The 27,592-nt window shown below is 45.5% G+C and overlaps 1 protein-coding gene across 3 annotated transcripts; it reads left to right on the top strand.

Annotated features, from left to right (window-relative positions):
• Positions 1–3,960: 3,960 nt before the first annotated feature.
• SLC26A2 (solute carrier family 26 member 2) lies at positions 3,961–20,728 on the top strand. Of its 3 annotated transcripts, none has more exons than XM_040573344.1 (3): positions 3,961–4,076; positions 10,257–10,910; positions 13,242–20,728. In XM_040573344.1, the coding sequence occupies exons 2-3, from the start codon at positions 10,269–10,271 to the stop codon at positions 14,745–14,747; spliced, it is 2,148 nt and encodes a 715-aa protein (XP_040429278.1). In that variant the 5' UTR covers positions 3,961–4,076; positions 10,257–10,268; the 3' UTR covers positions 14,748–20,728. The 3 variants fall into 3 exon arrangements, with proteins under 3 accessions (XP_040429278.1, XP_040429280.1, XP_040429279.1); XM_040573346.1 differs by lacking the exon at positions 3,961–4,076 and adding an exon at positions 4,092–4,420; XM_040573345.1 differs by lacking the exon at positions 3,961–4,076 and adding an exon at positions 6,376–6,813.
• The last annotated feature ends 6,864 nt before the right edge of the window (positions 20,729–27,592 follow it).

Raw genomic sequence — 27,592 nt, 5'->3', positions numbered from 1 at the left:
CAGACGTGCCACATCGACACCTTCACATGTCTGGCACTAGGGCCTGCTCCGACCAGCAGGTTGGACACCAGACCCCATGGGTGCCACTTGGGTTTTGCACACAGAATTCAGGTTGTCCTGCAGAACACTGTTATTAGTCCCTCAGTTGCTCCCCCAAAAGGCTCACGTTCAAGAAGCTCAGGGTAGCTTAACATTACTTTTGTTGTTTTGTCCCTATTTTCCTTTCCATTGCCTATTGACGTTTACTATAGTAGCACCAGCGTGGTTGTGTTCAGTTAATGAGGAATTAAAGTGGGTGCCTGCTGAACAGGGCTTCCTTGCTGGCGAGCCTGGAGACCCATGAGCAGCTGCTGGCACCCCTGTGCCTAGCCTCCTCCATTCAGCTCCTGATGCTCAACCAGGTAGCTTGGCCACGCTCCTCGTCCCCAGTTAGATTGGCTCCTAGCTCCTAGCTGGCTGCCTCGGCTCCTTCTCCTGCTATCCCATCCTGCTGGGAGGAGCAGAGAGCAACGTGGCACATCTCCTGCAGGAACTCCTCCCCTCTCTGCAGGCAGGGGAGCACCTCCAGGGCTGATGTTTGTGCCTATGCAACCCAGCAGCAAAGAGGCAGGAGAGGCTGAGCCCTGCCGCTGTGATCCCCCACCCACTGCTGCACCAGCAAGCTGGTGAAGGGGAAGTGAGACCTCGCTGAAAGAGAACAGCAGAGGGTGCATGGGTGGGTGCCAACTGTGTCTTGTATCCCCAGCTGGTCTCCCACAAGCAATACTTGTCCTCTTTCTCTTGTGGGAGACCAGACAGGCTGCCCATGTGGGGAGGCAGGTCTGCACAAGCTGCGATAAGCAAATACAGACCTAAGTCTCTGGGAAGCAAGTTTGGCACTGCCCATCTTCCTCATCTCCAAATTTCATCAACATTTTGCAAAAGCAGGCCCGAACCCCAGTGAATGACAAGGAAGCAAGGATAAAGAGAGAAAAGAAGACACATTTTTAGCAGCTTTCACCATAGCCCATCTGTCCCACACTGGAGCTGCAGGCGTGGCAAGCTTGCTGGGGATAGGGCAGGGAGCGAGGAGGTGGCAGGAGGATAGAGCTGAGCTAGAAGCTGAGCAAGGACTGAAAAGAATTGGGAGAGCTGCTGCACAGCATTGGTTTTGACAGGGCAGAGAGGGAAGATGAAGGCTTTGCATGTAGCCTGTTTAGCGGTGTGCTGAGGAGACCAGGGTGCAGCAGGACTATACGAGAGCTGCTGGGCAAAAGGGGAGCAGGAGTGCTGGGGCAGTGCTCCAGTGCTGTGTGCGAGGCTGCGCAGGATTACGTGCATGGTGGAACAAGATGGAGTGGTCCACCGAGGTTTTTCAGGTTATTTAGCAGGCCAACAAACTGCTCTCTGGAGATCTGCTATCACAAAAATGGTGGGACAAACTGGAGAAACAGAGGCAGCAGGTTGGACATGTAGACTAGGCCGGATGGGGAGGTGGCACATATTGGCGTTTGTGCATCAGCAAGCCTCTGGTCAAGTTTCTTGGCAAGATTCTGGAGCATGAGAAATCCCCAGACAGATTCCTCCAAGGCCAAAAGTTCCCTAAACACAGAAATGAATTAACCACAAAACTCAGTATACCTTAGGAAAAGAAAAGCAGTTGTAAGTTAAATGATTTACTCATCTTAAATATTTAGTTGGATTTTTACCCACCTTTTAAAAAATCAGTATAAAATAAAAAGAAAAGAAGAAAAAACACAATCCAACAATAGTCCATATACAGTTAAAAGGACAAAAATAACAATAGTGATTATCCTAAAAAAAAAAAAAAGTACTTGGGAATTTTTTCTTTAATATCATTTTCTTTGTGTTCCATGAAGATACTATTGCCCTGTTTTTCTCAAGATGACATGATATATTTGATGATCCAAATTGTTCCACAGCCAACGCCTCTAAAGACAATGAAAAGGCTATAAAGCCTATTTCTTAGTTTTGTGGTATTAGGTTTCTGCAGAGCTCCTACACAAAGGCAGTCTCTTAATGCTTTTATAATAGATGTCAGTCCTCACAATGGTTCGTTCTGATGGTATTGGAGTCACCATATACTTCAAACTCCATTAAAGCTCCTGTGTTAATCCCTAAAAAGATTGCGAAGTTAGAGCTGCTGATGATTTTGACAGCGGATAGACAGTGGAGAGGAAGGTAACTTTTTTTTTCCTTTTCAACTTGCATCTTCCACTTACCATCATTTCTAGTTAAAACCTTGTTTTAACTAGATGTTTACCATGTGAAGTATGCTGTTTTCTACAGAACGACAGCCCTTAAAAACAAGATTTTTAGCATTTGCGTAACACCAAAAACCATGGAATCTACAGGTCTGACGTTAGTGTTGCTTTCTCCAGTCATACATTGATGCGCTATTTGGCAGCTCAAGGTTCCACATGAAATGCAAATATTAGGCAATGTTCGATTTCAGATAATGTATGATTTTCTGTGCAAACAGTGAAGGAAAGGTAAGCGGGGCTGGGTACAGCTCGTCTGACTGCGACCCTTTAGTTCAGAAGGAAAAAAAGAGTATGGAACATTTGACTGGAAAGCTAGTATTTTTAAATACAGAAATGGTCAGAGATCCTGTGTTCTTCACAGCTGAACATACTTCCCAGGTAGATCTGGATGCTGAAGTAATATGAAGGTCTTCAAAAGACTGGCTATTTTTTTATGAATATTAGTGGTGCCCCAAAGCACAGTGAGGTCATTTTCTCCTTAAGAAATTGTTATGGTATCCCTAACAATTATAGCCATAACAAGTTTTAGGTCAGTTTACCTGAAGTTACCAACAGATTATTAATCTTTCAATTTTAAAGTTGGTGTGACTTAATTAACTAAAGCATGGATTCTTCACTGGAATTTCTTTGTGTTTTTGTTTGTTTGTTTGTTTCTGGGTTGTTTTTTTTCCTTTTTGTGGTAAGGATTACCATGAGTCACTCTCTGCACTAGACTTTTTCAGGCCTCTCATAATTCAGAACATACTTGGAAAGAATTAGAAAGTAAAAACTGAAGTATTACTAGTGCCTTTGCCATGGAAAAAGCCAATTAAATAAAAGCGCACATTTTTAACTCCTTATACTCATGGTGAAGGCACAGGCAGAGCAGGCAGGTACTTGGCTCTCAAAGCGTAACCCGGCACACGAAATGCCGTTACCTCTGTGCCACAGGTGGAATGCACTGGAAGATGAGGTTTTCACCCACTTCCAGTCTTGTATTAGTGTTATGCGTGCTCCTTTGCAGCTTCAGAATTTCTCCCCTTTGTGTCCTCCCGCCCTCTCCCCACACCTCAGGCCCTCTGGCCGTCCCACCAGGAGACTGGGAACCACACAGCCCCACAGCGTGGCCCCAAAATGTAACTGCTGACAACCCACAGGCCTGGTCTGATCTCCTTGCAGCCTGCATTGCCCTGGTTGTTTCCAAGAGCAAGATTTCTGCTTTCCCACACTGCTTGTGCATGTGAGGGGCACCTGGTGTTGATTACCACAGGAGTCCCCACAAATCCCCACACGGATCAACCAGTGTCCCTACACAGTGTCCCTACACACTATCCCTACAGCCCGGGCAGGACCACCAGGGCAGGGCCCTCATGGTGGGACCGAGGGGCGACAGGAGGGAGCCGGGGACGGGGGGGCTCCAGCCTGGGCCCTGGTAACAGCCGGCGGCGCTGGGCCGCGGCCCGCAGCTGCCATTTTGTCCGGTCTCCTCGCCCTTGGCGGCCCTGGTCCCACACCGAGCCCCGTCCTGCCAAGCGGGGCACTTCGCTCCCCCGGCCCCGGGCCGGCCCCGGGCCGGCCCCGGGCCTCCCGGCCGCCCCCTCGGGTCTCCCCGGCTGCTCCCCCGGCGGCTCCGGGACGCCGGGCGGCGCGCTGAGGGGCGCGGCGGGGGCGGCCCTGCCCGGCCGGCGGCTCCCGGCCCCGGCCCCTCGGCGGGGAGGCGGCTTGGGGGCGAGGCGTGGGGCCGGGCCGGCGCTGCCGAGCCTCCGGCAGTTGCCGGGAGCCGAGCCGAGTCGAGCCGAGCCCGTCCTGCCCGCGGCCGCCGGCGGCCCCGCGGTGAGTGCGGCGCGGCGGAGGGGCTGAGGGCAAGGGGTTGAGGGCAAGGGACTGGCGGTGTGAGCTCGCCCCGGCTCTTCCAGGGGGCTCGGTGTTCGCAACCTCGCTTCCCGAAGCATCTCTCGGTGCGGGGTTTCAAATAATGCGAGGCGGCAGGAAAGCGAAAACGAAAGCCGCGGAGCTGCGAGGAGGGCGCCGCGCGGCGGGAGGTGGGCAGGGAGCGGCGGGCAGACAAAGGCGAAACGCCGCTCGGGTCGAGGGGGTGGCACTGAACCCTGCCCAAAAGACAGCAGAATTCCCCTTCGTTATCCTGGGAGCTCAGACCTTCCTTGGCTTCCACACCGGTACACGCGTTCTCAGCAGAAATTGCAATTTCAGGAGTGTGACAAGCGCGTGGATTTTCCTTTTTTTTTTTTTTTTTTTTTTTCAGTGAGTTTTTCTTACAGGTTTTCAGTTTAACGCTCAGCTACTTGCACCGTCCGCCCGGGCCCAGTGAACCCCCCGAGCCGTGCTGGGGTGGCAGGGCTGCAGGCTGAGCCACGCAGGAAGCGGGTTCTTCATGAGCTGGCATTAGCTGCTGAGGAAATTCCTTCGGGGCAGCGCTTCCTCTGCATGCCCAGCGCAACGCCTGGCCCTGAGCGCAGCCCTTGGGTGCTCTAACCTTGCCGGCTAACGGGAAGGGCAGACGGAGGGTCCTGAGGCAGAAGCGAGTTGCTGGAAATGCTCTGTGCCAAACTAGAAGACTGCTGGGGTTATGTGGGAGACAGCCATTTGCTATCACGGAGGGGATCTGCGGCACGAGGGCAGGGCAGGCAGTGCGTTTCGCCCGGGACGTGCAGCTGCCTGGCAGAGATGGGCGGCTGTCCTCTCCACAGAGCGGGCCATCTAGGGGCACCATCACCCGGCTGAACTGGCGCTGAAGTAGGAAGAGATCCCCTGTTTCGTGCAAGCAGTGTTTTATTATCCGTCTGCATGTGTGGCAGCGCGTTTTCTTGTGCGTGAGCTCAAGTTTGGTGACTATCCTGTGGATAGTAAGGTAGCTCGGTCCCCAGATATGTTGGTTAAGCATGGTAAAGGCAGTATGTCTGTTTATGCTCCTCAGAAAGATCTCAGTAGTACGATTGAAATGAATGTTTGTATCTTGAACGAGGTGTTTGAAAGTGTTAAGGATTATGCAGTGCTGCTCTGGTGCCTATCTTGGTATTATCGTGGCAGTATTGAATTTCCTTGTTGCTCCACAACAATAAGGAGATTATTTGGTAACAGCTGAGTCTATTGGCCAAAAAGAGTAAGTGCGAAGATTTCATTATCAAAACGTAGTGATACGCTTTCCTCTTATATTCTTAGGGTGAAGTTTTGCAGGGACCTTGAGGTAGTATCCCTGCTCCTGTTCAGTTCATATTGAACCTGAATTTCTAATTTACTCATTTCTCTTCTACATCTCTTCAGAAACGATCATGCCTCTTCAAATGATGTGTTTATGCATTAGTTTTTAAGTGCGTGCCTGAAACTTCTCATGTCTAGCAGGTGGGTACATGAGGCTGGGTAGTGAGAGCATACAGTGGCAATACATGCAAATGAAATTTAGAGAAATAATCTGGAAAACTAATATCAGTGTTAGAGAACCGACACTTATATTTTCATTAATTTTCTACTCTTAATTACTCAGGTCTTACATTTAAACTTGTAGTATGTTATTCCAGCCCCCGAGTGAGCTTCACGGTCCATTAGTCTCTTACTGTCAGGGTGACTGTGTTCTGGGACACAGACAGAAGTCCAAGGCAGCCAAGCCCTGTGCTGCAGGTAGTGTTTCCAGTAAGACAGGCATTAGGCAGACGTTAGCTCACCTCTAACATATAAAGGGATCAGTAAGAGAGGCCCACATGGGATCCAGAAATAGTCTGTAAAAGTCATTGGATCTCAGGGGTACAGTACCTCCCCATATCTTGATTTTATGGCAGTCACTTGATAACACGATGGAGATACTGGAAATTTCCACAGTTCTGTGTCGTATCCTTTGCTTATGTAAAGCTTTCATGGCAGTCAGACAACCCCTGAAGATCTTACTGAGGCCAAAAGGAGCCGATAAAAGTGAATTCTAGGCATACAAATGAGCTGTATGAAAATAGCAGTTTTCAAAACAAAAAAGACAGTAGTTTCTTTTCCAGAGTAAATATACAGAATATCATTCAGTATACAGAACTTTTTTTAAGAACAAAATCCGTTTTTATTCAGCACGGTTGGGCTAAATGGTTTCAGAAGTAATACAGAGTAATGCTTTCAAACAGAATCGGGTGAAACAGTGTTGAAAATTGTGTCATTTCCTAGTGTCCTGGCATCCTGAGAGGCTGTGACTGTGTGATGAAAGGCCCTTTTCATGCCACGTACAGAAAGCTGTTATGCAGGTGAACACAAAGATCCAGTATATGCCCGCAGTTTAGTAGCCAAGAAGATTTTCACTTAGAACATTTTTGTACCATTGAGACAACCAAAAAAACCAGGTACCATCTACTGTACAGACATTTTATGACACTACACAGAGCTAAATTGAACGAGCTGGGTTTCATGTTTGAGTTTCCTGATGGATTAAGAAAAATTCTCAGATTTCAGTAAGCTGTCTGGAAGTCCTGGGTAAGGGAAGAGGAATCAGAAGGCTTTTTGTTGCTAAATTTTTTACTAAAATGTCAGACGATGAAATAATCTAACTAATTTGCTACACACAAAAGATAGCCTGGAGGTGAGTTTCCCCCCTAGCTTTGCAGTATTGATTTGCTGAGCATCGGATGAAGGCTTTTTGATTTGTAACTCTGTGCTTGTGAAATGAGTAAAACTGCTTGAGCAAATACAAATACGGAATGTGCTTGTGCTGAGTGCTGCAGACACTTGCTTTTGCATGCTGTATTCACTTTTTTCTCTTTTCTTGTATGTGCTATAAAAAATTCCTAAGTGGACTTTGCAATAACTATTGGGTGGGTCAGATTAGATATCTGGATTGTGAGGATGTATGCTGGGAGTTTGCGTTGTCCTTGAAGTGATCCTTGCGTGAGCTTGAGTAAGTCACTTCTTGCACCATAAAGTGCTCATTGTAAAGATCCGAATCCTTCATACAGCTGTTCTGACCATATAATTATTCTAAAGCATGTTATAGATAGTGGACTGTAAGACATTAATCAAAGGATGTTTGTCATTATAAGGTGTATTTAGGTATGTGGTACAGCAATTCCGCGTGGCTAGGCGGCTCTAAGATGGAATTTTGGAATAATTAAGAACACAGATAGGCAAAACTAATGCTTTCTTCTCTTTCTGTGTATTATACTAGGTGATTGACTTGTCCAAGAAAAGCAGATGAGAAGGCTAATAAGTGCATTTGGAAATTTACCCCTAGAAATGTAAATATATTACAGGTCTGGGTGGACTAATCTTCGGATGCAGAACTCACAGTTCTTTAACTTATAAGGGTCAGGACCAATAGAAGGACATAGATGCCAGAAATAGGACCTGAGTTCAAATTGTGGAATTTTCCACTTAGGTCTCACCTAACACAGGAGTGCATTAGGCTTCATCCTTTTTTTTTTTTTTAATGTGAATTTTCCAAAGCTGCTGTTCAGCCTGCTCTCAGAACTGCAACCATAAAGAGGCATGTTCTCCTTGGTTGTTGTGCTAAGTCTTTCTAGTTTGAAGATCCTGCCCTGCAGACCCCATGTGGCTTTCAGATAGGGTAGGCACAGAGTTGAAGGTGTGGGATTACGGAAAGGGGCAGGAGCAGGAGAAAAGCATTGACACCTTGCTGTAAGTACCTGCTGGGTGGGGAGAGCAGGAGCCAGGTGTTAGTGAAGTGTCTCAGAGCATGAGACCAGGCAATGCCGTTCTGTCTGCCCCAGAATATAACAGAGTATGGGTTGCAGAGGTCATGATAACAGGAGAGCATACAGTCCCCACCTTGTGCAGCAAATCCACCCCTCCTGATACAACAGTGTTACTTACAGTTCTGGGGCGGGGGAGGTCACTGTTCAAAACACAGCTGCCTTTCAGTAGCGGTCCAGTGGCCGCTAGCAAAAAGGGAGCAGGTTTGGTTATGTGAAAGGATGTAGGAGCTTACCTGCCAGAGAGATGCTCGCTGTCTCTGGGTTTGTAGTGAATGAAAGCACCTTTTAGGGTTAAAATACCAGCCCCTGGTATTTCCTGTTGGCTATCTATCCGCATTATGTAGTGTGTATTGATTTTAGATAGCCCTCTGCAAGCTGTAGCCTGGTAGCACAGTCTTGGGAATTTGGGCTGCCAATAACTGTTCAGAACAGTGGGGAAGATTGACCTGGTTCAATATAATTGTAAAGCATTGTTTTGACAGGCTTTCGTTGCAACCAAACAGGTACCTCAGGCTCGAACTTCCAGGAAACTGGGGCATAGACTGCAGAACAGAGACTCTAAGGAGAAGTATGCTGTGGTGTAATGTGGAAGAATTGGATCAGTCAGGTTGAGTTGCTTTCTAATTGGAAGGCTACTGTAGAAATCCCTGAATGCTTTTGTCTGGAAAGAGAAGTGGGTCTAAATGTTAAGTACTGTAGCTGCTCCTACTGTCTTGTGGGTCCTTTGATAAGCTTAGTATCGTATGCTTTGGGTGTTTTAAGATAGTAACTACTTGGGTTGCTATTTCTAGCCAAAAGCTGTTCATCTCTGTCTGAGCAAACAGACTGTCAGAGATGTGGCTGTTTGTAACCCATTATATGTGTGGTCCACATCTGATACCTCCGTGTGACAGCGTGCAAACCTAGAACGGAAGAAGAAATATTGAACAATCAGTTGATTAGTACAAAGTCTAAGAGAAGTAATTTCCTCTCTGCATAGCTCTGAAGATCAGTTTCAGGCTGTAGGAGAAGCTGGCAGTTTAAGCACCACACTTAAATTCTCTCACTTCTCCCCACACACATTTTTCAGAGGTTCATTCTGAAGTGATTGTAGCAGTGAATGTTTTATAGCTACTTGTGAGATGTTGATTAAGTGAACAAATTTGGAGATGTATTCTCAAAATGCTCAGCGTGGCTAGCTCTGATAGATGTGATAATTAATTCAGTTGTAAACATTGCATCAAATATTAGTTTGGTTGATGTTTGCACTGCATAGAGAAGGTATAATTAATACGTAAGTGGCCCGTTGTTATTAGCACTCAGTGACTACAAAGGCAGCGTTCAAAAAGACTTTCAGAGTTCTGCTGCAGTGTCTGACCTTGACTTGCAGCACCAGGCGAGTGTGTTTCTGGCTGAAACTTGACGACTTCAGCATATTGGCGGTAACAGGTATTGTGATGGAAAGAGAGTTTTCTGGACCATTCTGGATGTTTTCCAGAAACTGACAGTGCTGTATGACAACACAGCAGTGCAGGCAATCGCAGTTGGGGTCGTCAAGTTTCATTAGGGCTTGTCTCATCAAGAATTCGGTCTCTCACATTCAGGCAATTTGTTTCTGTTCCTAAATGTGCTTTGATATAATCACCTTGTTTTATGGTATGTAAACAGTCTGTATAGAGCACGTGTTCTGGCAGAAGTGTGCTGCCTGCCTTACACTATCCCCCTTAATATGCCTTCCACTTGTTTGTATTGTTTTGGTTAGATGTAATTTACTTGAAAACTAGCATTTAAAAGATGTGATTGGCTGAAATAAAGTCATCGTGTAAGGATTAAATCTTTTCAGCTGGCAAATCTTTACAATATTTGGCAAGTGTAATCACTGTGTTTAAATACATAAATAAATGCATAAATAAATGAGGTTTAGACCAAGCTATGCAATACAAAAAATACACTAATTGTAGTTAATTTTCAGCAACCGAATTGAAGTGACTGTTGTACCACAATAAAACTCCTTGTCTGTCTTTGCACTGTGGAACAGACTGCAAAGAGCATTTTTATCAAGGAAGCCTCTCTAAGAGACAGTGCTCTTGCATTCTTTTCCATTTCACAGCAGCAGGTTTATTCTACAGGATATCAGCTTCCTTCCTAGAGAGGATGATTCCTTGTTTAAGGGGTTGTAACGAGGAGGCTCTTTCCAGGTTTGATTGGAACTTGCTTTCTCTGTGCTTAACCAAGACTATTAGCCCTTGCTTTTCGTATCTACTGATCTGACTCCATTAAAAAGTCTGACGTAACGCATTCGTTTAGTCAAAATGTTCCTTCTTTGTGTTCCTAGGCAGTCCTCGAGATGGCGGCCATGGCAGAATTCAACAGTGTCCGGTCAGTGGCAGAAGTGCCAGAGGGAGATGATGCTAAGCATGTTTTCCATCACAGAATGTTCTTGGAACCTCAGGAAGAGAAGAGGAACTTGAAGGCTCTGATGGTTAAGCGAGCAAAGGAAACTTGCAGCTGCACACCAGCCAAAGTTAAAGACTGTGTTTTCAGTTTCTTTCCCATCTTGCAATGGCTTCCTAAATACAAACTAAAAGAGTGCCTACTGGGAGACCTAATGTCTGGTGTGATTGTGGGAGTCTTACTAGTCCCACAGTCAATTGCCTATTCTCTCTTGGCTGGACAGGAGCCTATCTACGGCCTTTATACGTCCTTTTTTGCAGGCATTATTTATTCCATATTTGGAACGTCTCGCCACATCTCCGTTGGTATCTTTGGTGCACTTTGCCTGATGGTGGGCCAGGTGGTGGATCGTGAAGTGCAGAGAGCTGGCTACGACTTGGAGGCAGCCACTGTTCATGCCCACACAGATACAGTCACGCATGTAAACACCACCATTGTGCCTCTGAACCAGACATCGCAGGTCCTGCTCTGTGATAAAACCTGCTATGCAATAAAAGTGGGAGCCACCGTGACCTTCATAGCTGGAGTTTATCAGGTAAGAGGAGGAGGACAAACAGGTATTCTGTGGAAATAGTTTTAATTCTCTAAGTGATTGTTCCTATGGGCTGTCTGCTGGGGTTGCGCATGTTCCCAGCATCTCAGGCGAGTGGACAAAGGGAGGACTGGAGGTCTCCAGTTACTGTGGTGCAAGAAACTCGTCTTTGTCCTCGCCTTTTCTAAACAGCATTTTGTGCTTGCTTTGTTACCTTAGTGGGGACTGTAAGGACCTGCATTGGAGCATTGCCAGACAACACCTGCTGTTCCCGTAGCTTTCTTCTCATCACCTTCCTTGCCTTGCCCTGGAACTGGCTTATATCTTAGGCCTCCATTTTGTTGGGCCAAAATGTGGCGTGTCAGCTTTTAATTCCAGACTTGGGTCATTTGGTTTTTCTTTTATTGAAAAATACTCTGAACAGAAAAGCTATTTCCGGTTTCTTTTTATTTGTCAATGTGCTTGTAAAACTTTGCTGTCTGCCCTTTCAAAGTCAAATCGATGTCATTGTATGAAAGGGATGCTACTGAGATAAAATAGTGTTGTATTGAAACAAAACTTTTAGTTATTACCATATCAAAATACATTATTTAACAATATTTTACTATTTTGTCTCTGCTTACTTCATAGAATTGCATGCTTGCTGAAATTAAAGCAGATATTTTTGTTTTTAGACTGTCAGGCATTAACTAGGATGGATTTAGTTTTAACAGTACTGCAGAGCTGTGATATTTCAGTTCGTGAGTTCACATTCATTTCTTCCTGCAGTGACATCCCTGGTGGTAGCTAATCAAATTGTAGAGGAGAGGAAAAGGAGACGTACCTTTGATACTCTAAACCATTGCTTTCAGGCATTACCTAGGACTTTTTCTTGTACTGCAAGATAGTGTTGAATAATTTCAAAAATGTTCTGTGTTGCCTGGTGCACAGTGGATTTATCACTGTAGGATGTAAGCAGTTTTGGAGCTGTGATTTGCACTGAACTTTGAAGGTACATTTAAGTTTCTTTATTTGAAAAGTCAGATTATTTTATTTTCAGTCACTCTGAATGTTAGGCATATTTTACTTGCTGTCTCTCAGCCTGCCAACCAATAGATCTTCACACACTTGATTTTTATTAGTTTAATTTTAATGGGAAGCTCCAAACAAACTCACATTCTCTTTGTATCCATAATTTTACAATCAAATTGCAAGAAGCAAACCTGGTCACACCAGTTGCCTACAGCACAGCTAGGTAAGATGATTATCACTACTTCAGTTTTATAGCTAGGAAAACCTTGAATTAAATGAATTACCTAGACTGTGGAGAAGCCTACTGTAGAGTCTGGAGCTGAACCCATGTCTGTTCAGTCCAGGCCCCAAACTTGCCTTCTCTTCAGTAATGTTTTGAGATTCTTAGGAAGTTTCCAGCCATGATTAGCCTTAACTACCTAATGAAATGTATCAAGATGACACTGCTTAATGTTTAATACGTGTAAGTTCTGGCCTGCTGCCTTCAGGTAACAGTGTAGGCAGCCCTGTTGGCCATCTCGGGAAGTTACAAGGTTTCTAGCAAAACCTGTTGAGATTTCAAAAAGTTTCTGTAGCTGCCGTGAGAAAGTCTGTGCTCTGTTTTGCATGAAGGATGGTGGGAAGGAAGGGAAGTTTACCAGGTGTGAAGGCACATAGGGTAGGTATCCATAAAACCACTCATTCCTGTGGAAGAGCACGAAGGATTTTTCCGTTCAACTAACATTAATAAAAAACGAATGACAAGGCACTTCAAAAATTTATCTCTATTTGTATATAATCTGCATCACAAGGGTGTGCAGCTCATATACTTTCTGAGCCAGATGGGCCAAGCTTTATGCAGTGCAAGGGGCAGCTGTTATGCCATAAGCTGTATTTCTGTTGCAGGTTGTGAGCTCGAGTGGGAGACAGACAAAAGCATAGGTTTTGGATCCCTGAAAAGTTCATAGAAATCAAAAGAACTTGTGACAGAAATGGCAAAAGTAGCTAGTATTTCAAATGCTTTTTCCCTTGTGTTCCTTTTTTGCCCAGTAAGGCAGGTAGAGGCGCGTTGAGCCAATGGGCAAACGGTAGGCACATGTTCAGAGTATGGAGACCTCCGTGACCTCTAAAAAAGCCTGCTCTGTGTTAGAAATGCATTTCGTTTAAGTGCAGTGCGCAAGGAGCAGCTGAATAATGGAGACTGTCTGCTCCATGTTGACACCATGCCTTGTTCTCTAAGGCCACGTATGGTGCTTTTATATCCCGCTTTCCTCCAGAGCCCCACAGGGATGACATCTGCAAGGTGTGGATCCTAATCTGTTTTGTGTGGTTGATTCCTTGCAGGTGGCCATGGGTTTCTTTCAAGTGGGCTTTGTCTCAGTGTACCTCTCTGATTCGTTGCTCAGCGGATTTGTCACGGGTGCCTCCTTTACCATCCTGACTTCACAAGCGAAGTATCTCCTGGGTCTGGACATTCCACGGAGCAGTGGCGTCGGCTCCGTCATAACCACATGGACAAACATCTTCAGAAACATACACAAGACCAACATCTGTGATCTCATCACCAGCTTCTTGTGCTTTCTTGTTCTTATCCCAACCAAAGAGCTTAACGAACACTTTAAATCCAGGCTTAAGGCTCCAATACCAATTGAATTAGCTGTGGTTGTGGCAGCTACTCTGGCATCTCACTTAGGGAAGCTGCGAGAAACATACGGCTCGAGCATTGCTGGGGAGATCCCAACTGGGTTTCTGCCACCCAGACCTCCAGAATGGAACCTCATTCCGAATGTGGCTTTGGATGCAATCCCCATAGCCATCATTGGCTTTGCCATCACAGTCTCCCTCTCTGAGATGTTTGCCAAGAAGCATGGTTACACCGTGAAGGCCAACCAGGAAATGTATGCCATTGGCTTCTGCAACATCATTCCCTCTTTCTTCCATTGCTTCACAACAAGTGCAGCTCTTGCCAAGACTCTTGTCAAAGAGTCAACAGGCTGTAGGACCCAGATTTCTGGCATAGTGACTAGTTTGTTAATCCTAATAGTCCTCCTTGTGATTGCGCCATTGTTTTATTCCCTTCAGAAATGTGTCCTTGCTGTCATAACTATTGTAAACCTCAGAGGAGCCCTGCGAAAGTTCAAAGACCTGCCAAAAATGTGGCATTTGAGCAGGGTGGACACAGTAATCTGGATAGTTACTATGGCATCCTCAGCACTCATCAGTACTGAGATTGGTCTTTTGGTTGGCGTTTGCTTCTCTATGCTCTGTGTCATTTTCCGAACTCAGAAACCAGAGGCACCCTTGCTTGGCTGGGTGGCAGAGTCTGAAACATACGAATCCCTGTCTGCTTACAAGAACTTGCAAACTAAGCCAGGAGTCGTGGTGTTCCGTTTCGAAGCACCCCTCTACTATATCAACAAAGAGTGCTTCAGATCCACGCTGTACAAGCAAACTGGAGTCAACCCAGCCCAGGTGAAGGCAGCAAAGAAAAAGGCAGCAAAAAGAATGCTTAGACACAAAGAGGCGGGTTCTGGTGGCAACCAAACCAGCATCTCCTTGGAGCTTGTCTCTGAACCCTTGGGGTTTCACACAATAGTGATCGACTGCTGTGCAGTGCAGTTCCTGGACACGGCAGGAATACGCACGCTCAAAGAGGTCTGCAAGGACTACAAGGAGATAGATGTCCAGGTGCTACTGGCCCAGTGCAATCCTTCGGTGAGGAGTTCCCTGATCCGTGGAGAATTCTTCAAAGAGGGCGAGGACCACCTTCTGTTCCACAGTGTGCACCAGGCTGTGGACTTCGCATTGGGTGCGCAGGAGCACAATGGGACCTGTGCTTCTAAAAACTAGCTGGAGGAAGGCAGCAAATTGGAACAAACCCTGGAAAAAAATGCGTATGAAACATACGTGCACTCAGATGGAAAGAGGCAGGGTTGTTGGTAACACATTGGTTACTGTGCAGTGTGTTTTAATGCTTTACTTTGCCAGGTGTAATGATTCAACAGGTGGTACTGAGTGAAGGCAATTCTTAACTTGATTGTGACCAGTCTGTGAACCAAAGAGTTTTCATGTGGATTTTCATCTCATTTCTCTTCTGTCATCAACTTTCCATTTCTGTTCCCCCCCCGAGTTTTGATCATCAGCATTGAAGTCTTTCTGGATGGGACAAGATCCTGAAGGAGTCTGGGCATCCTGTCTAACAAAATGCTACAAGGCAACTTACTGTTTGTCCCTAGTTGTGGTATTGCTTTTTCATATCATCACACCTTTATATTTTTAAGGAATGACTGACGGGGACTGTTTGCTCTGGTCTATAACATGTAGTCCTTAGCTGGTGATTTTGAGACAGCTAGGTAAGTAAAATCTAGACATGCAGGAAAAAAGTCTTAACGAATAGCTTTTAACTACCTATCACCTCTAAATGCTTTGTCGTCATCTTCTGACAGGCTAATGCAGCCAGATCAACAGGGACATGATTTTCTAATTTCTACACATGATTTTCTAATTTCTTTACATGCCAGGAAAGATTATCCAAAGAGAACCAAGCTAAAGAGACAATCTGGAAGGGTTTTTATTCGGAGGAGATTGTTTAGAAGTCTGATTCATGCTTATGGTCGATCGTTCATTTTCCTAATGTCTAGGAGCACTTCAGAATTGTGAACATTAGATATGAAGATCTGTAATTCATGGGTGTCAACACACTGCAGCTCTTCGTAGCCAGTTTTACAAGCCAGGCAGAGTCACAGGAGCCAAAATGAAAAGGGCCTCATAGACTAGCCAGCATCTGTCAGTGTCACACAGACTTCGTGTATGAATACAGGTTTTATTGACCATAAATCCTTTACACGTGTTCAGTCATGGGCATTTTGGAATGGGGATGGTAGGCCAGGAAGTACAGTCATTAGAAAAAGAGCCAGAGAGGTCTGCTGGAAGCTGTTCACCATGTTAGTGTAAATAAAACTTTGTACTTTGCTTTTAAATTATGCAGAACAGTGAAGAGTGTCTATTGTTCATCCTAAAGTAGAAGCACTGAGTAGGAAGGCTGTTCTCTGTTCTAACAGCAATAGAATACAATTATGAAAGCATGATTGAAAGATTAACTTTTTTTTTTAACTGAGTGCCAGCTATACCTAGAACACCATACACACTTGGAAGAGGGTGGTTTCTCCCAGGGGAGTTTATAGTCTGAGCTGCAGTTTCTTGGCAGCTTTTACAAGGGAAAAGATCTTTTATACAGACAATATGCTTAGTCTTGATCATTCAAAAATAATGAATCAAGAATCAAAAAGGTAATAAAATGCAATGTAAGTCATGAAACATCTTCTAAATAGAAATCTATTTTCTTTTTAGGATTATTTTCTTCTTTTTTTTCTGAGCAACTAGTAACTAGTAACTTCTTTCAATGAAAGCTGAAATGTCACGTCACTTCGCTCTAGGAGCTGAGACCTCAAGAGAAGGAATAGATAGCAGAAAGATGAGTCCCAGGACCTGGCAACATTTATATGTTGTGTCCTGCATTTTTAGGACATTGTAGAAGCATGTAGAAATATTTAGAAGATGGGCAGAGGGACACACTGTAGCATATAACTGAGATCCTTGAATTATGTGTTCTAGAACTGGCATTATTAAGGCAAAAGCAGGTCTTCAAATACCAGAGATAAAATTCTAATGCTTCTGCAGTGTTCAAAAAGCACAAATATTTTTCTTTCGTAGCCTTAGGGCGTGTTTATACAAGGAGATGAATCCCAAACAGCTACTGCTGTTTTTTTTTTTTTCATTTTTTTTCTGCAGTTTGGATAATTATAATTAGCAAGCTTATGTTACCAAAGCGGGGGCCAGCGTCAGGAGGGAGCAGCCATGTCCTCAGCAGCTCCAGCAGCCAGGCTTCTGCTTCAGGAGGGCTTTTCACTTTAAGCAAAATCCTCCATGCCATTTTTAAACACTGATTTTAGCTACTACTTTTCAAGACAGCAGAATAGTGCTAGAAGAAGCGCCCGCTCCTCAAAGTCGTGATGAAAAATTAAATCACAACAAACAATAAACAGAGTACCCTGTTGAGGCAAATTTTCATGCTTACCCCCAGCCACTCTTTCTCACTCCCTTGCCCCTCGGGCATGTAGCTGAGAGGGAGGGGAGGACCGAGAAGCTGCTCTGGCCCACCAGGAGACGTCCTCTGAAGCAGGGATAAAGTGAAGTAGAAGCTGTTTTGGGTGAGTCTTTCCTCTCTACACTCTCATGATGACTTCTACCCTTTCCGTGCTGCCCAGGTGAAGAGTTTTTTGACCTGTAACTATGCAGCAGGGTAACAGAAGAGGAAAACAACGAATATTAAACAACATTTCTTTCAAATTCATTTCCACTTGTGCTAGGAAGGGAGGAGTAAGAGTGTTACTTCCAAGAAGCAGTAGTTCCACAGCTGTCAGGATGCATATTTGTAGCACCTGGGTATTTGTTTGCATTAAAGCACAATAAAACAGCCATAAATTGATTTTCAAAGAATTAATTTAGATTACAGCTAAAAGATACACTAAAGTGATTTATGTTCAGCTAGAGCACATCATGCTTGGCCGCAGTGCTGTTTGTGCAGCCACAACTGGCAGTGTAGCCTCCAAATTCCATTTCAAACAAAACATTAAAAAAGCATATTAAAATGCAATGGTAAAAGCAGCCAGCCAAACAAAAGAACAATTTTTGATGTTCTTATTTAAGATAATATCCGGAGGCCACAGTTTATCCTCTGTATAAACTCACACAGCCCTGGTTAAAAGGGAACATAAATAAATACCAGTTGTCAGAGAGTTTAGTGTAATAGAGAGTCATTGGACGTTACCTGAAGATTAGAGCTTATCATGGCAGGGATTTCTTTAAACTGTGATTTCAGCCATTTTCCTTTTAGGCCAATATTTTCTTTTTAACAGAGGCGTGAGTCTAAGCAAAATCAAGCCTCCTTCATAAGAGGAGTATGCTTCAGTGTGTTTATGGACCCTTTAGAAGTAATCCAACTTCATATTTAGGAATCAGGGACCATAACCGAAAACTGTTTCCCTAAAGAATGTGATTTATAAAGGAATTTCAGGCATGTATACATGCCTTTTGCAGCTGTTTGATGAATGCAGCAGCTGTATTTCACCAGTTGTGTTTTTGTGATGTGTCTGTTTTCTGTCCTGGAAGGGGCTCTTCTGCCGTCTGCTGTCTAAAATAAATGGTGGAATGCATGTACTGGATTTTAAAAGGGAAAGTCTGCCATACCCACTGCCATCTAGCCCTTCTCTCATCCCTGCCTCACAGCTTAACGTGTAGTCTGTGGGAAGAAGGAATCCCAGAACGATTGGTTTTGGGAACACTCCTGTGTCCAGAGCAGTGACGTTTGTCCCAGCCGCAGCCTTCAGAGCCCTGGGCCAGCCTGGAAGGTTGTGTAAACCACTGATCTCCAGCGACTCTGCTCCCAAAGACATTAATCCGGCAATTACCAGTCTAAATGAGGAATTAAGAGATCATTAGCATATTCATTAATGATAACAACACAGTATTATGGAAATGAATACTCACAGTCTCAGCCACGCTAAATGCTCCTGGAAATGTCTTTAGTAGTCTCCTGCAAAATGTCAGACTTTCTGCATTTATTGCTGCCATATGTAGTAGATTCAACTCCTCCTTACGTGCCAATTGCAGTAATAAATGTTTAACTTGTGTAAATGTTTTGACGCAGAAACGGTTTTCAGTCTACTTCGTAAAGTGGAAAGGTGCTGCCACGATGCACATGGTGCTTATTTTTGGATTTATGGTGACATGGTCAACCTCAGTCTTGCACAATTAAGTGATCCTGATTTCCTAGTAAGTCATTGCAGCTCCAGCTGCTGCTCCCTAATTCGCTGCCAGATCCACCTCATCACCCTCTTCCATGCCTCTTTCTGTGATTTGCTTTAAGGCATTGTATGTGTTTGACTGTAAGCAGAAGAATCGTTGTATATTTTGCTATTGTCTGTGAACTGCTGCCTAGTTTTTGCACCAAGGCTAAAGCAAAAAGCTGTAAAACAGTCCCAAAATCTCCCAGTCCTCTGGGCTCTGAGCCTGGGAGGAAGGGAGCTGCGGGCAGCCGGTGTGCCTTTTTCCATAATGAGTGTAATAATAACGCAGGGACCGAGTTCCTGCTCGGTGCTGCTGCATGAGTCAGTGTCCTGTACTGGATGTTATTAGGGATTTCTGGTTTTGTGCTTATTTATTTTTGTGTAATTTTAATCTAATTCTGTACTGGGCTCCCCCAGCCAGGGCAGCTGAGCTGCCATGACTTCTGCACTCCCTCCCCATCGGGCTACAGTGACGAACGGAGGGATCCTCTCTCTTGAGAAAAAAACACAGCAGTTCCTTCATCTCTGCTCACTTCTGCTGGCTTGCACCGAGAGGCCTGGCGTGCAGAGGGGAGGTTCTGCAGGCAGAAGAGCATCCTGGCTGCCACTCTGTGCTGGATCCTAAATCTACATCTCAAACCTTACTTGAGAAGACCAGCAACGCTGCACATCTCCCTGGATCCGGTTCTTTGAGTCTTCCACCCAAGGGCTGTGCAACCTCACTGTGCCTAGCCGCCTGCTGCCAGCGCCCTGGTGTTGATGGTAGGAGTTTTTAAGGAGGTCAAAGTCATCACCCACGTGACTGGACTGTTGGAGACTGCTGGTCTACAAGAAGATCACAGAACAGAAACTGGAACAAGAGGAAACCCTGTTAGTTGAGGGCGAAACTCTTCAGGCAGATAGTTTGTTTCAGGGCATTATCTTCTGGGTTTTCTTTCACATGCTTTGGAAAGGTGATTAAGTGATTGAGGTGATTTAAACTTTATTTTAATAGCATTAGCTGAGCTAATGAAGCTGCCATGGAGATAGCAGTCATCTACTGCTAATGCCATACAAGGTGCTTTGTATCTGTAGAGCTTGTTGTGCTTTGCTGAGTCTCAGTCTAGGATGCCAATATTGATGTACGTGTCCGCACTAGAGGGTTTTACATGTCTGCTATGCTGGCATAGCTAGAAGGGTCGATCTCTTCAGTGCAGATGAGGCACTGTGCCTTTGCACTTTGAATAACTTTGTTACGTCCCAAGAATTACTTGCACTCGGTTGTCATGTTTGTAAGCCTTTGGCGGAGCAGCTGCACATGTGAGAAGCTACCTGTCTTTATTATTTCAATCAAATTCCACCTGAGGTGGAAATCATTTTGGGTCTTGCTTTTTCTTTTGAGATGACCGCAATGCTAAAAGTGAGGCCTCTGGCTAAGTAAAATGGTGAATATTTAATACATACACATATGTATTTAGTGCCTAATATAATTAGTACCTTTCTATTGTATTTTATAAATAGGCACGTTGCTATTTCTCTAATGTGCAAATACACAGAATATTACAACATTTGATGGAGATTTGATGGAGAATCAAATCCCTATTGTGGAAATGTACTGCCTAAAATATTTGGATTGCTGATCTCTGCAGCTCTGAAAGCACTTTGTTCTTAGTCCAGCTCCCAAGTGATCTCAAGACTCCACAGGACAATAGGGAACCAAACATTTTGCTGGACTTGGGTCCAAGTTTTTAATGTCTAATCTTTGTCTTTAGGAATAAAATTTTGTGTATATTTGAAGTGCAGCTGAAACATGCTTAGAGGGGTGAAGCTCCCCTTTTTCTGGTAAGCACATGGTGATTTGATTCCATCACCTCTGGTTGCTGACAATCATTTCTGGTACCATGGTATGCTCTGGGATATGATTCCTGAATTATTTTAAATTCAGAGTGATTTTAGATATTATTCGTGACATAATGTTGTGCACAATAAATAATATGGCAAAAACTGCCTGGAGCAGCTTTTTCACATTTGGGAATCCATTTAAACAAACGTGACTTCGTGAATGGAACAGGCCACGTTGGTTGGCTGACCTGAGCAGTTTACAGAAGTAGTTTATTTCAAAATAGTTTGCAGAAGTTGCATAGCACGTATAAGAGATCGCCTTTTTACTGATTTATCTGTGCGGTACAAATGAGGTGTAACATTTCCCCCGGTCTGGTGCTGGGATCCGTGGTGCTGGGGAAGCTGCCTGCTGCGGGACTTTGCTCCGTGCTGGGTGTGTGTTTGCCAACACAGACTTCACTTCGCCTTGGGCACAGCCTGAGAAGAGATGTGATGCCATCAACTCCTCGTTGAGGGCTGTACTTGCTGACCAAAATTTGCCACAAGAGTTGTATTTTGTCAGTTGTTATGTCATACCAACAAAACGTAACGATGGGTTATATCCTCTGCTTATTGTTGCCTTTCCTTTACACTGTCTCTGTCTGCTAGTTCTTTATCAATTGTCATTTTAAAATGCTAATGTGCCTTATTGTCATTGTAGAAGATGTTAGCACAGCAATTTTCTATCAAACGTGGTAAAATCTTTGTGATTTCTTTACCATCATTAAAAGATATTTATGTTTTTTTTTTTCCTGCTGTCAGACACATGCTTGATGCCTTAGAAGATGTCACAGCTATTAATTTTAAGAGGAATCTGAACAGTGAACTCCTAATCCCTGTTTCTCTCGCTAGATGCAGCAGACCCTGTGGTAAAGCCTGGTGTACACACGGCTGCGTGCACATCCTTATTCCCTAAGCTAGAGAATGACGTATTTCATAAACTAGAGCATAGCGTTCTCCTGGACTTGTGTGTATTTGGTACGCGGTGGCACACGTGGAAGTTTCCTGCCAATGTAAAACAGGGCACTGGCTGACGATACACGGACAGCAGCAGGCTTCACCTGTTTTTGGTGCTCTGAGCAGCTGGGCTGCTGTTTGTGTCCTGAAGGGACGTGGCCAGCAGGAAGAAAAGCGATGCCAACCCCATGCTGTGTCAGGGTGAGCAGCACCCACCTGTGGGCCAGGTGCAAATTCCTAAGCTGCAGGAAACATAAGCTTTGCTCAGGTTCGGTGCTGTGCTGTAAGGTACGTGTGCTTGCAGCACATGGTATCCACCCTTGTGGCTGTAATAAATCGCTGCAATGTGTTTCGGGGTTATTTGACATAGCAGTTATATGCCCTGGTCAGGTCATGGCCAGTAAGAGTTGGAGCAAAAACAGACCAGCTCTGGGAACAGTTCTGGGCTGTTACTGTAAGCATGCGTGCCCTTGTGTTACACAAAGGATTTTCTTGATCCAGCTTTTACCTGAGGGCACCTTTTACCTTAGGAAACCTCAGAGCACTGCTGTAGTTCCTGCGTCGGTGCCAAGAGTGGTAGGAGCGTTCAGTTTCAGGTAATGCCGGCAGGAGCTCTGTGCTCTCCTGAAAAGCACAGGACAGCCGTTGCCTTTAGTGGAGCACTGCTGATGCAGAGCCCAGACGATGGGCTTCCGTCAGGAGCACCCTTTGCTGGTGCCACGTGCGGCTCTGCCTTCCCTGCAGACAACCGTAATTGTCTCCATACGTGCTCCCGTGCCAGAGGAGACTCCCCAGCCACATCTCCTTCTGTTAAAAATCTGCTAGCAGATCCAGTCTCATCGTACGGTGGGTGGTTAGAGATGTGCTCCAGTTTCCGTGCTTCTTACCCCCTGCTGGGGCATCTTTGATTCCTGGGGCACTGAGATGTGACCTCTGCAGGGTCCCTCCCCGCAGCCGTGGTGCAGGGAGCTCAGGAACCGCGCCAGGGCTGCTGTGGAGCCGTGGGGCACGGCTGCGGTGCTGGGAAAGTTGGGTTCATCTCAAATAGGGTGACCCCGTGGGCCGGCCGGCAGCTAAAGGGGCCGGTGGCAGCCAGCACGGCCTCGGGAGCGCCGAGGGCTCGCAGGTAAAACAAACGGGCCCAGCCTGAAATGATGCCGAGCAACCTGGGCCAAGTGCCAATGCGGTATGAAATACTAATGTGTCTCCCTGCTTTTATTTCATTGCATACATCTCTAATCAATTTAATCAGCTTACAGAGCCATTATAGAATTTTCAGTTATTAGCTGGATAATTTGGAAAAGGGTCATAAGCACTGGGCATTTATCACGCAGGAAAAAGCAGGAAAACAGCAACAACCTGCTGTGAAGTTAGCAAGGCCTTGTTTTCATCCTCCTTACGTAGGCTGGGATCGCTCCCCAAATCCTCTAGCTGATGTGCTGTGAAGTGCTGGTCTCTTTCTGTGTCCTACGAGTGGGCATCCGTGTTGGGGAAAGGACCTGGGGCAGGGCATGTCGGGGGGACCCAATCTGTGGGGTCCTCGATAGGCTGCCAGGTGGTGTTTGACCTCTGTGGCCAAAGATGCTCTTCTGCATCCGTTTAGCTCTGCTATCCCTACACCGAATCCCTTTCCAAGGACGTATGCTCCGTCTTGCATCTTCCAAAATACACTAAAAAAAGCATTCCTTGCCTGTCTGTCTTCACACCTAATTGCTGGGAGAGAGCAGTAGTCCAAATTATCATTAGCAGTCCTCTTTATCATTGTTTATTTGTAGGCTCCTTGGACCTTCTCAAGCTGTAGAGCGGAGTGACTGCATTAACAAGTGCAGTCAGCGGGTCGGTGACACTCCTGGCCTCACATTTTCTGAAGAGAACTTTTCTCTTTGTCTTGCATGCTCTGCTGTGACCCCTGCACATTATCATAAACTGCCCTGCAAAATAACAGGAGGCTGCAAAAAGTGTTTTATTTTCTGGGATGACCTAGTGTACTGCTTCCACATTCTCTGGCTTTATCTCTTGCAAAAAAAAAAAAAAAAGTGAGTAATTTATTTCTAGGAAACCATAGGAGAGGTTCTGTTCATCTTTTTTGTCCCCTGCTTTTGTTGCAACTCGCCATGTCTCAGCAGTGCGACCAGTTCAGGGTTTGTCTCCTTTTTCCTTTTAAAAAAAAAAGATGTTTTTGCAAATGACTACATCTGGAAAATTCATTTCCATGCGGAACTGAACCAGCAGCCATTTGAAAAGACAGTTAGGTCCCAAATCTGAAGGGAAAGAAAAGCACCTCTCTTAGCTACCTGGCCCCATTTCTTGGCCCTTGCTGTGTTTTGTTGAAGTGGGCTGTGGTCCCAGCCCCTGCAGAGCAGGGGGGTCCCCCCCCCGTGCTAGGGCAGGCTGGTCCAGTTCTGGGGCCAAGACTCTGGGGATGCTGCTTGAAGGGCTTCCAGGAGCCAAACAGTCCTAAGTGCATTCACGAGCCTTAAAGCAAATAAATCCTTGTGCAGTGCTGTTAGCTCTGCTCCAAAGAAAACTGCCGCATTGACCAAGATGTCAGCTCGCCTTGCTAACCATAAAGGTTGCACTGATGCAGCAGCAGATAAGTGAACTCGCTACATTTGCCCATTGCAAGATATGTGGGTAACAATCACGGACCCGGACAATTTTATGTAATTTTTTTTACTGCAGGACAGAAACACATCACCACCCCCTGTAAGAATGAAGTCAGTCTCTACTGTACCTGGAGCGTGGGTTTCCACTGCTCTGGTTCTAGCTGCTTGCAGTGGAGTTGCGTAGATGGATGTCACATTGCTCACATACCATGCTATGAATGACAATTCTGAATTTCGTCCTTCCTGCTTGTCTTAAAAACAGGGTACCGTGTTGCTGGCAGGCAAAGTCCTGCCTACACTTGCACGGTTCAAGTTAATACTCACTGTCCGTTCAACCCAACCTTTCCCATAATGGAGTTAAACAGGTAGGTGAGTTTATGGTGGCAATAAAGATCAACCCTGGAATATGCATTTGAAAACAAACTATTTCAGAAGTTTAGCTATAGTGACCTTGCATTTGGAAGACTTTGCAGCCTCAGCCAGCTCAAGGTCACATGAAGTGCTGTGGGTTTCTTTTTTAAGCTTGTCTGTTACATATTTTCTAGAGTAGATGTGAAATATTTCCAGCTCCTACCCATACCACACCTCCTGCAGAAAAAGTGATTTCAGAGGTGTACGCAGTGTTCAGTGTGAGCAAGGATGCTCCTGCATCCTCTCTGCCAGGAGGGAGGACACAGAACGGCCTCTCCTCAGTGCCCCTAGCTGGAGGGGCCAAGCAGAAGCTGCCCTCGCACAAAGAGCTTCCACTTCAAAGAGATCAGTGCAGAGAACCGAAGCCCACAGGGAAGCCAGCTGGGACGAGGAGCTCAAGAATGTAATAGCAGGGAAAGTATGGAATCTTTTAAAATCAAGTATGAAAAATCAACTGAGAATTTGCACACAAGAAAGGGAAAAAATGTAGGGTAGGCTTCAGACAATTAAAAAATCACGTTCACAAAGGATGGCAGAGGAAGCACAGAGACAGGGATGGAAAAAGAACTGCACACCGAGAGTTATACCTGTGAGAAGCAAAAGAGAATGGGTAAATCGAGACTTACCAACTTATGCCAAGTGGTAAAGGAAATGATAACACACCAAAGAGATCCAATACATGGAACAAGATGGAACTTGGAGAAGAGTTGCCATGCAGTGAGGGCAGGGTTGATGTTAAAGGTAGCCTAGATATTGTCACGGTTGGAAAACGCGCTTTGTCCCATTTCTTTGGAGGACAGTAATGCTGAAGACACAGACAAGATCAGAGATCCAGAATTAGAAAGGAACGCTTCCGAAATAAGATCGAAATTCAAAGGATGGATTGTGCTCAGATTTGTTTCATCCCAGCAAAGAAGCCAACTTAAAAGACTGGCCAGTTCCTCAGTGACTGGATTTGAAGATGAAGGAATCATACAAAAGGTGGAGATCTGGGTCCTTTGCTAAGGAAGGAGATCAAAAAAAAAAAAAAAAGAAATGGAGATGATATCAGACAGGCCAAGATACAAAATGAGCTGTAACTAGGAAGGATTATAAAGCATATGAAGGGATCATCTTCTAAGGACAAGAGGAATGAAGAGGCCAAGGAAAGAAATAGTCCACTCCTGAAAGAAGGGAGAGGGAAATGAGCTGTGGAGCAATAGCAGAGAAAAAGAATTAGTATAAGTAGCTAAATACATTGAGCAGCTGTCTCCCCTGGCATATGCTCTCATTTTTTTCCTGCTGCCAGAGAGCACTGATGTTTCTCATTTATTTACTCCTAATTACTGAGATACAGCCTTGCACTAATGAGATAAACATAACTCAGGATGCTGATCTTCCCCTCCTCTTCCCTCAGGGCGTCTCCCTAACATCTAAATCACAGACCTGTGAAAGTGCCATCTCTCCATGCCCCCCACCATCTCTCTAAAGCCCGTGGGCCCCAGTCCCCCCCCCCAAGCCCAGAACAAAGCCAGTGCCGGGAGCAGAGACGGGGACCAGGCTGCTCCCTGCCAGGCAGCGCTGCTGTCCTGCTCCAGGGGCAGCGGCACATCCAGCAAGGTCTGAGGCTAGGTAGATGGAAACAAGATGGAAAAGAGTCAGCGGAGACTGAGATGAGACTGGCAAGCAGAAATATGTGCTGAGAGGTCTCATGTAGGTTGTTGGCACGGATCGCAAGGGAAGAACTGTGTTTATAAGGCTGCTGGTTTAGTTCAGGGTCATGAGACGTTGCCTTTTTCCTGGCCACTAATGCAATTGCTCACCTTTACCTCTGAAGGCAGTGCAGCCCTGCACTTCTGCAAAGCAAAATCCCTTGTTCCTTCACCACAAAATCCCTTGTTCCTTCACCACAAAATCCCTTGTCCCTTTGCCACGCTCTTTAAAAGGCACATGCAGAATGCAGGTTACACAGATTTGCCACATGCCACGTTCTCTCTCTGCCCAGAAATAACGATGCCATCACACCCCTGCTTGCAGTGCACGAAGCCTTTGTGAAGGCACGCACAAACTGTGCGTGCAGCGTGGCAGAGCAGGGGTGGGAGCGCTCGGGGAGCAGCCTGGCACGTGGCTGCAGCGTGCGTGGGGCAGAGCCTGGGGTGAGAATGCGGTGGTGGAGCACGTTGGTAGAAAAGCTACCAGCAAAGAACAGTGTTGTTGTGTGATTGTTTTGTGAGCAAAAGGATGCCCAGAATAGATGAGGATCTGCGTAGAGAAGCATAGCAGGACGTGGGCCCCAGGGAGGGGCAGTGTCACAGCACACACAGGAAGATTTCTGTGCAGTGTTGCCCTTGTTTAGCCAACACGTCCCCAGATACCAGCAATGCTGTTATCTGGCAGGAGCACTTCTCCAAAACCCCGTCGATCATTCTTAATGGGCAGGACAAGTTTTCACCAAAAATACTCTCCCCGAACGATATTTGTTTTCAAAACACAGCTCTGTTTGGCCGGCTGCACTGCCTTCATCAGCTGCAGCAAGATAAAAGGGCCAGTTGCTTGGCTGAATAATTCCGTTTTCTCAAGAGAAACAACACATGATCCAGAAGGAAGGCAAAGGAAGCAGGTTTGCTGTTGTTTGGCTTGTGCTTTCTCTGCTCAGTGCGTGCGGTGAGGTGAGGAGACAGGTCTGCCAGCAGGAGGGGGACCCGAGGAAAACACCCCCAGTCCCTTGGCTCCTGCAGCCAGAGGTAAGAGACTGCAGTCAGGCCCAGGGATGTGAAAGGAACCTGCAGGGTAGGAGAACGGGCATGGCCTCAATTCATTATCCCAGTTCAATTTCCAGAGCCTAGGTCCACACTCAGGAGAATTTTTCTCTTTGTGTGTTGATCAGTTTTGACAAAAAGGTGTGTTTTGTTGCAACTGTATTTTGACTGAAAAACTTGGAGTAGCTCTGGTAAATATCTTATTTAGTAATATGGAAGAAGTTGAATGCTTTCATTCCGCAGATATCAGCCTCTGTAATGGGCTTATTTGATGC

The sequence above is a fragment of the Cygnus olor genome, chromosome 14 (genome assembly GCF_009769625.2).
Source record: "Cygnus olor isolate bCygOlo1 chromosome 14, bCygOlo1.pri.v2, whole genome shotgun sequence".
NCBI lineage: Eukaryota > Metazoa > Chordata > Aves > Anseriformes > Anatidae > Cygnus > Cygnus olor.
This window is presented reverse-complemented; position numbering and strand designations above follow the sequence as displayed.

Excerpts from the sequence above, each read along its gene's own strand:
- SLC26A2 (XM_040573344.1), top strand. The coding sequence starts at position 10,269 with ATGGCGGCCATGGCAGAATTCAACAGTGTCCGGTCAGTGGCAGAAGTG. Across the intron at positions 10,911-13,241 it reads TCATAGCTGGAGTTTATCAG|GTGGCCATGGGTTTCTTTCA; the intron begins GTAAGAGGAGGA and ends GATTCCTTGCAG.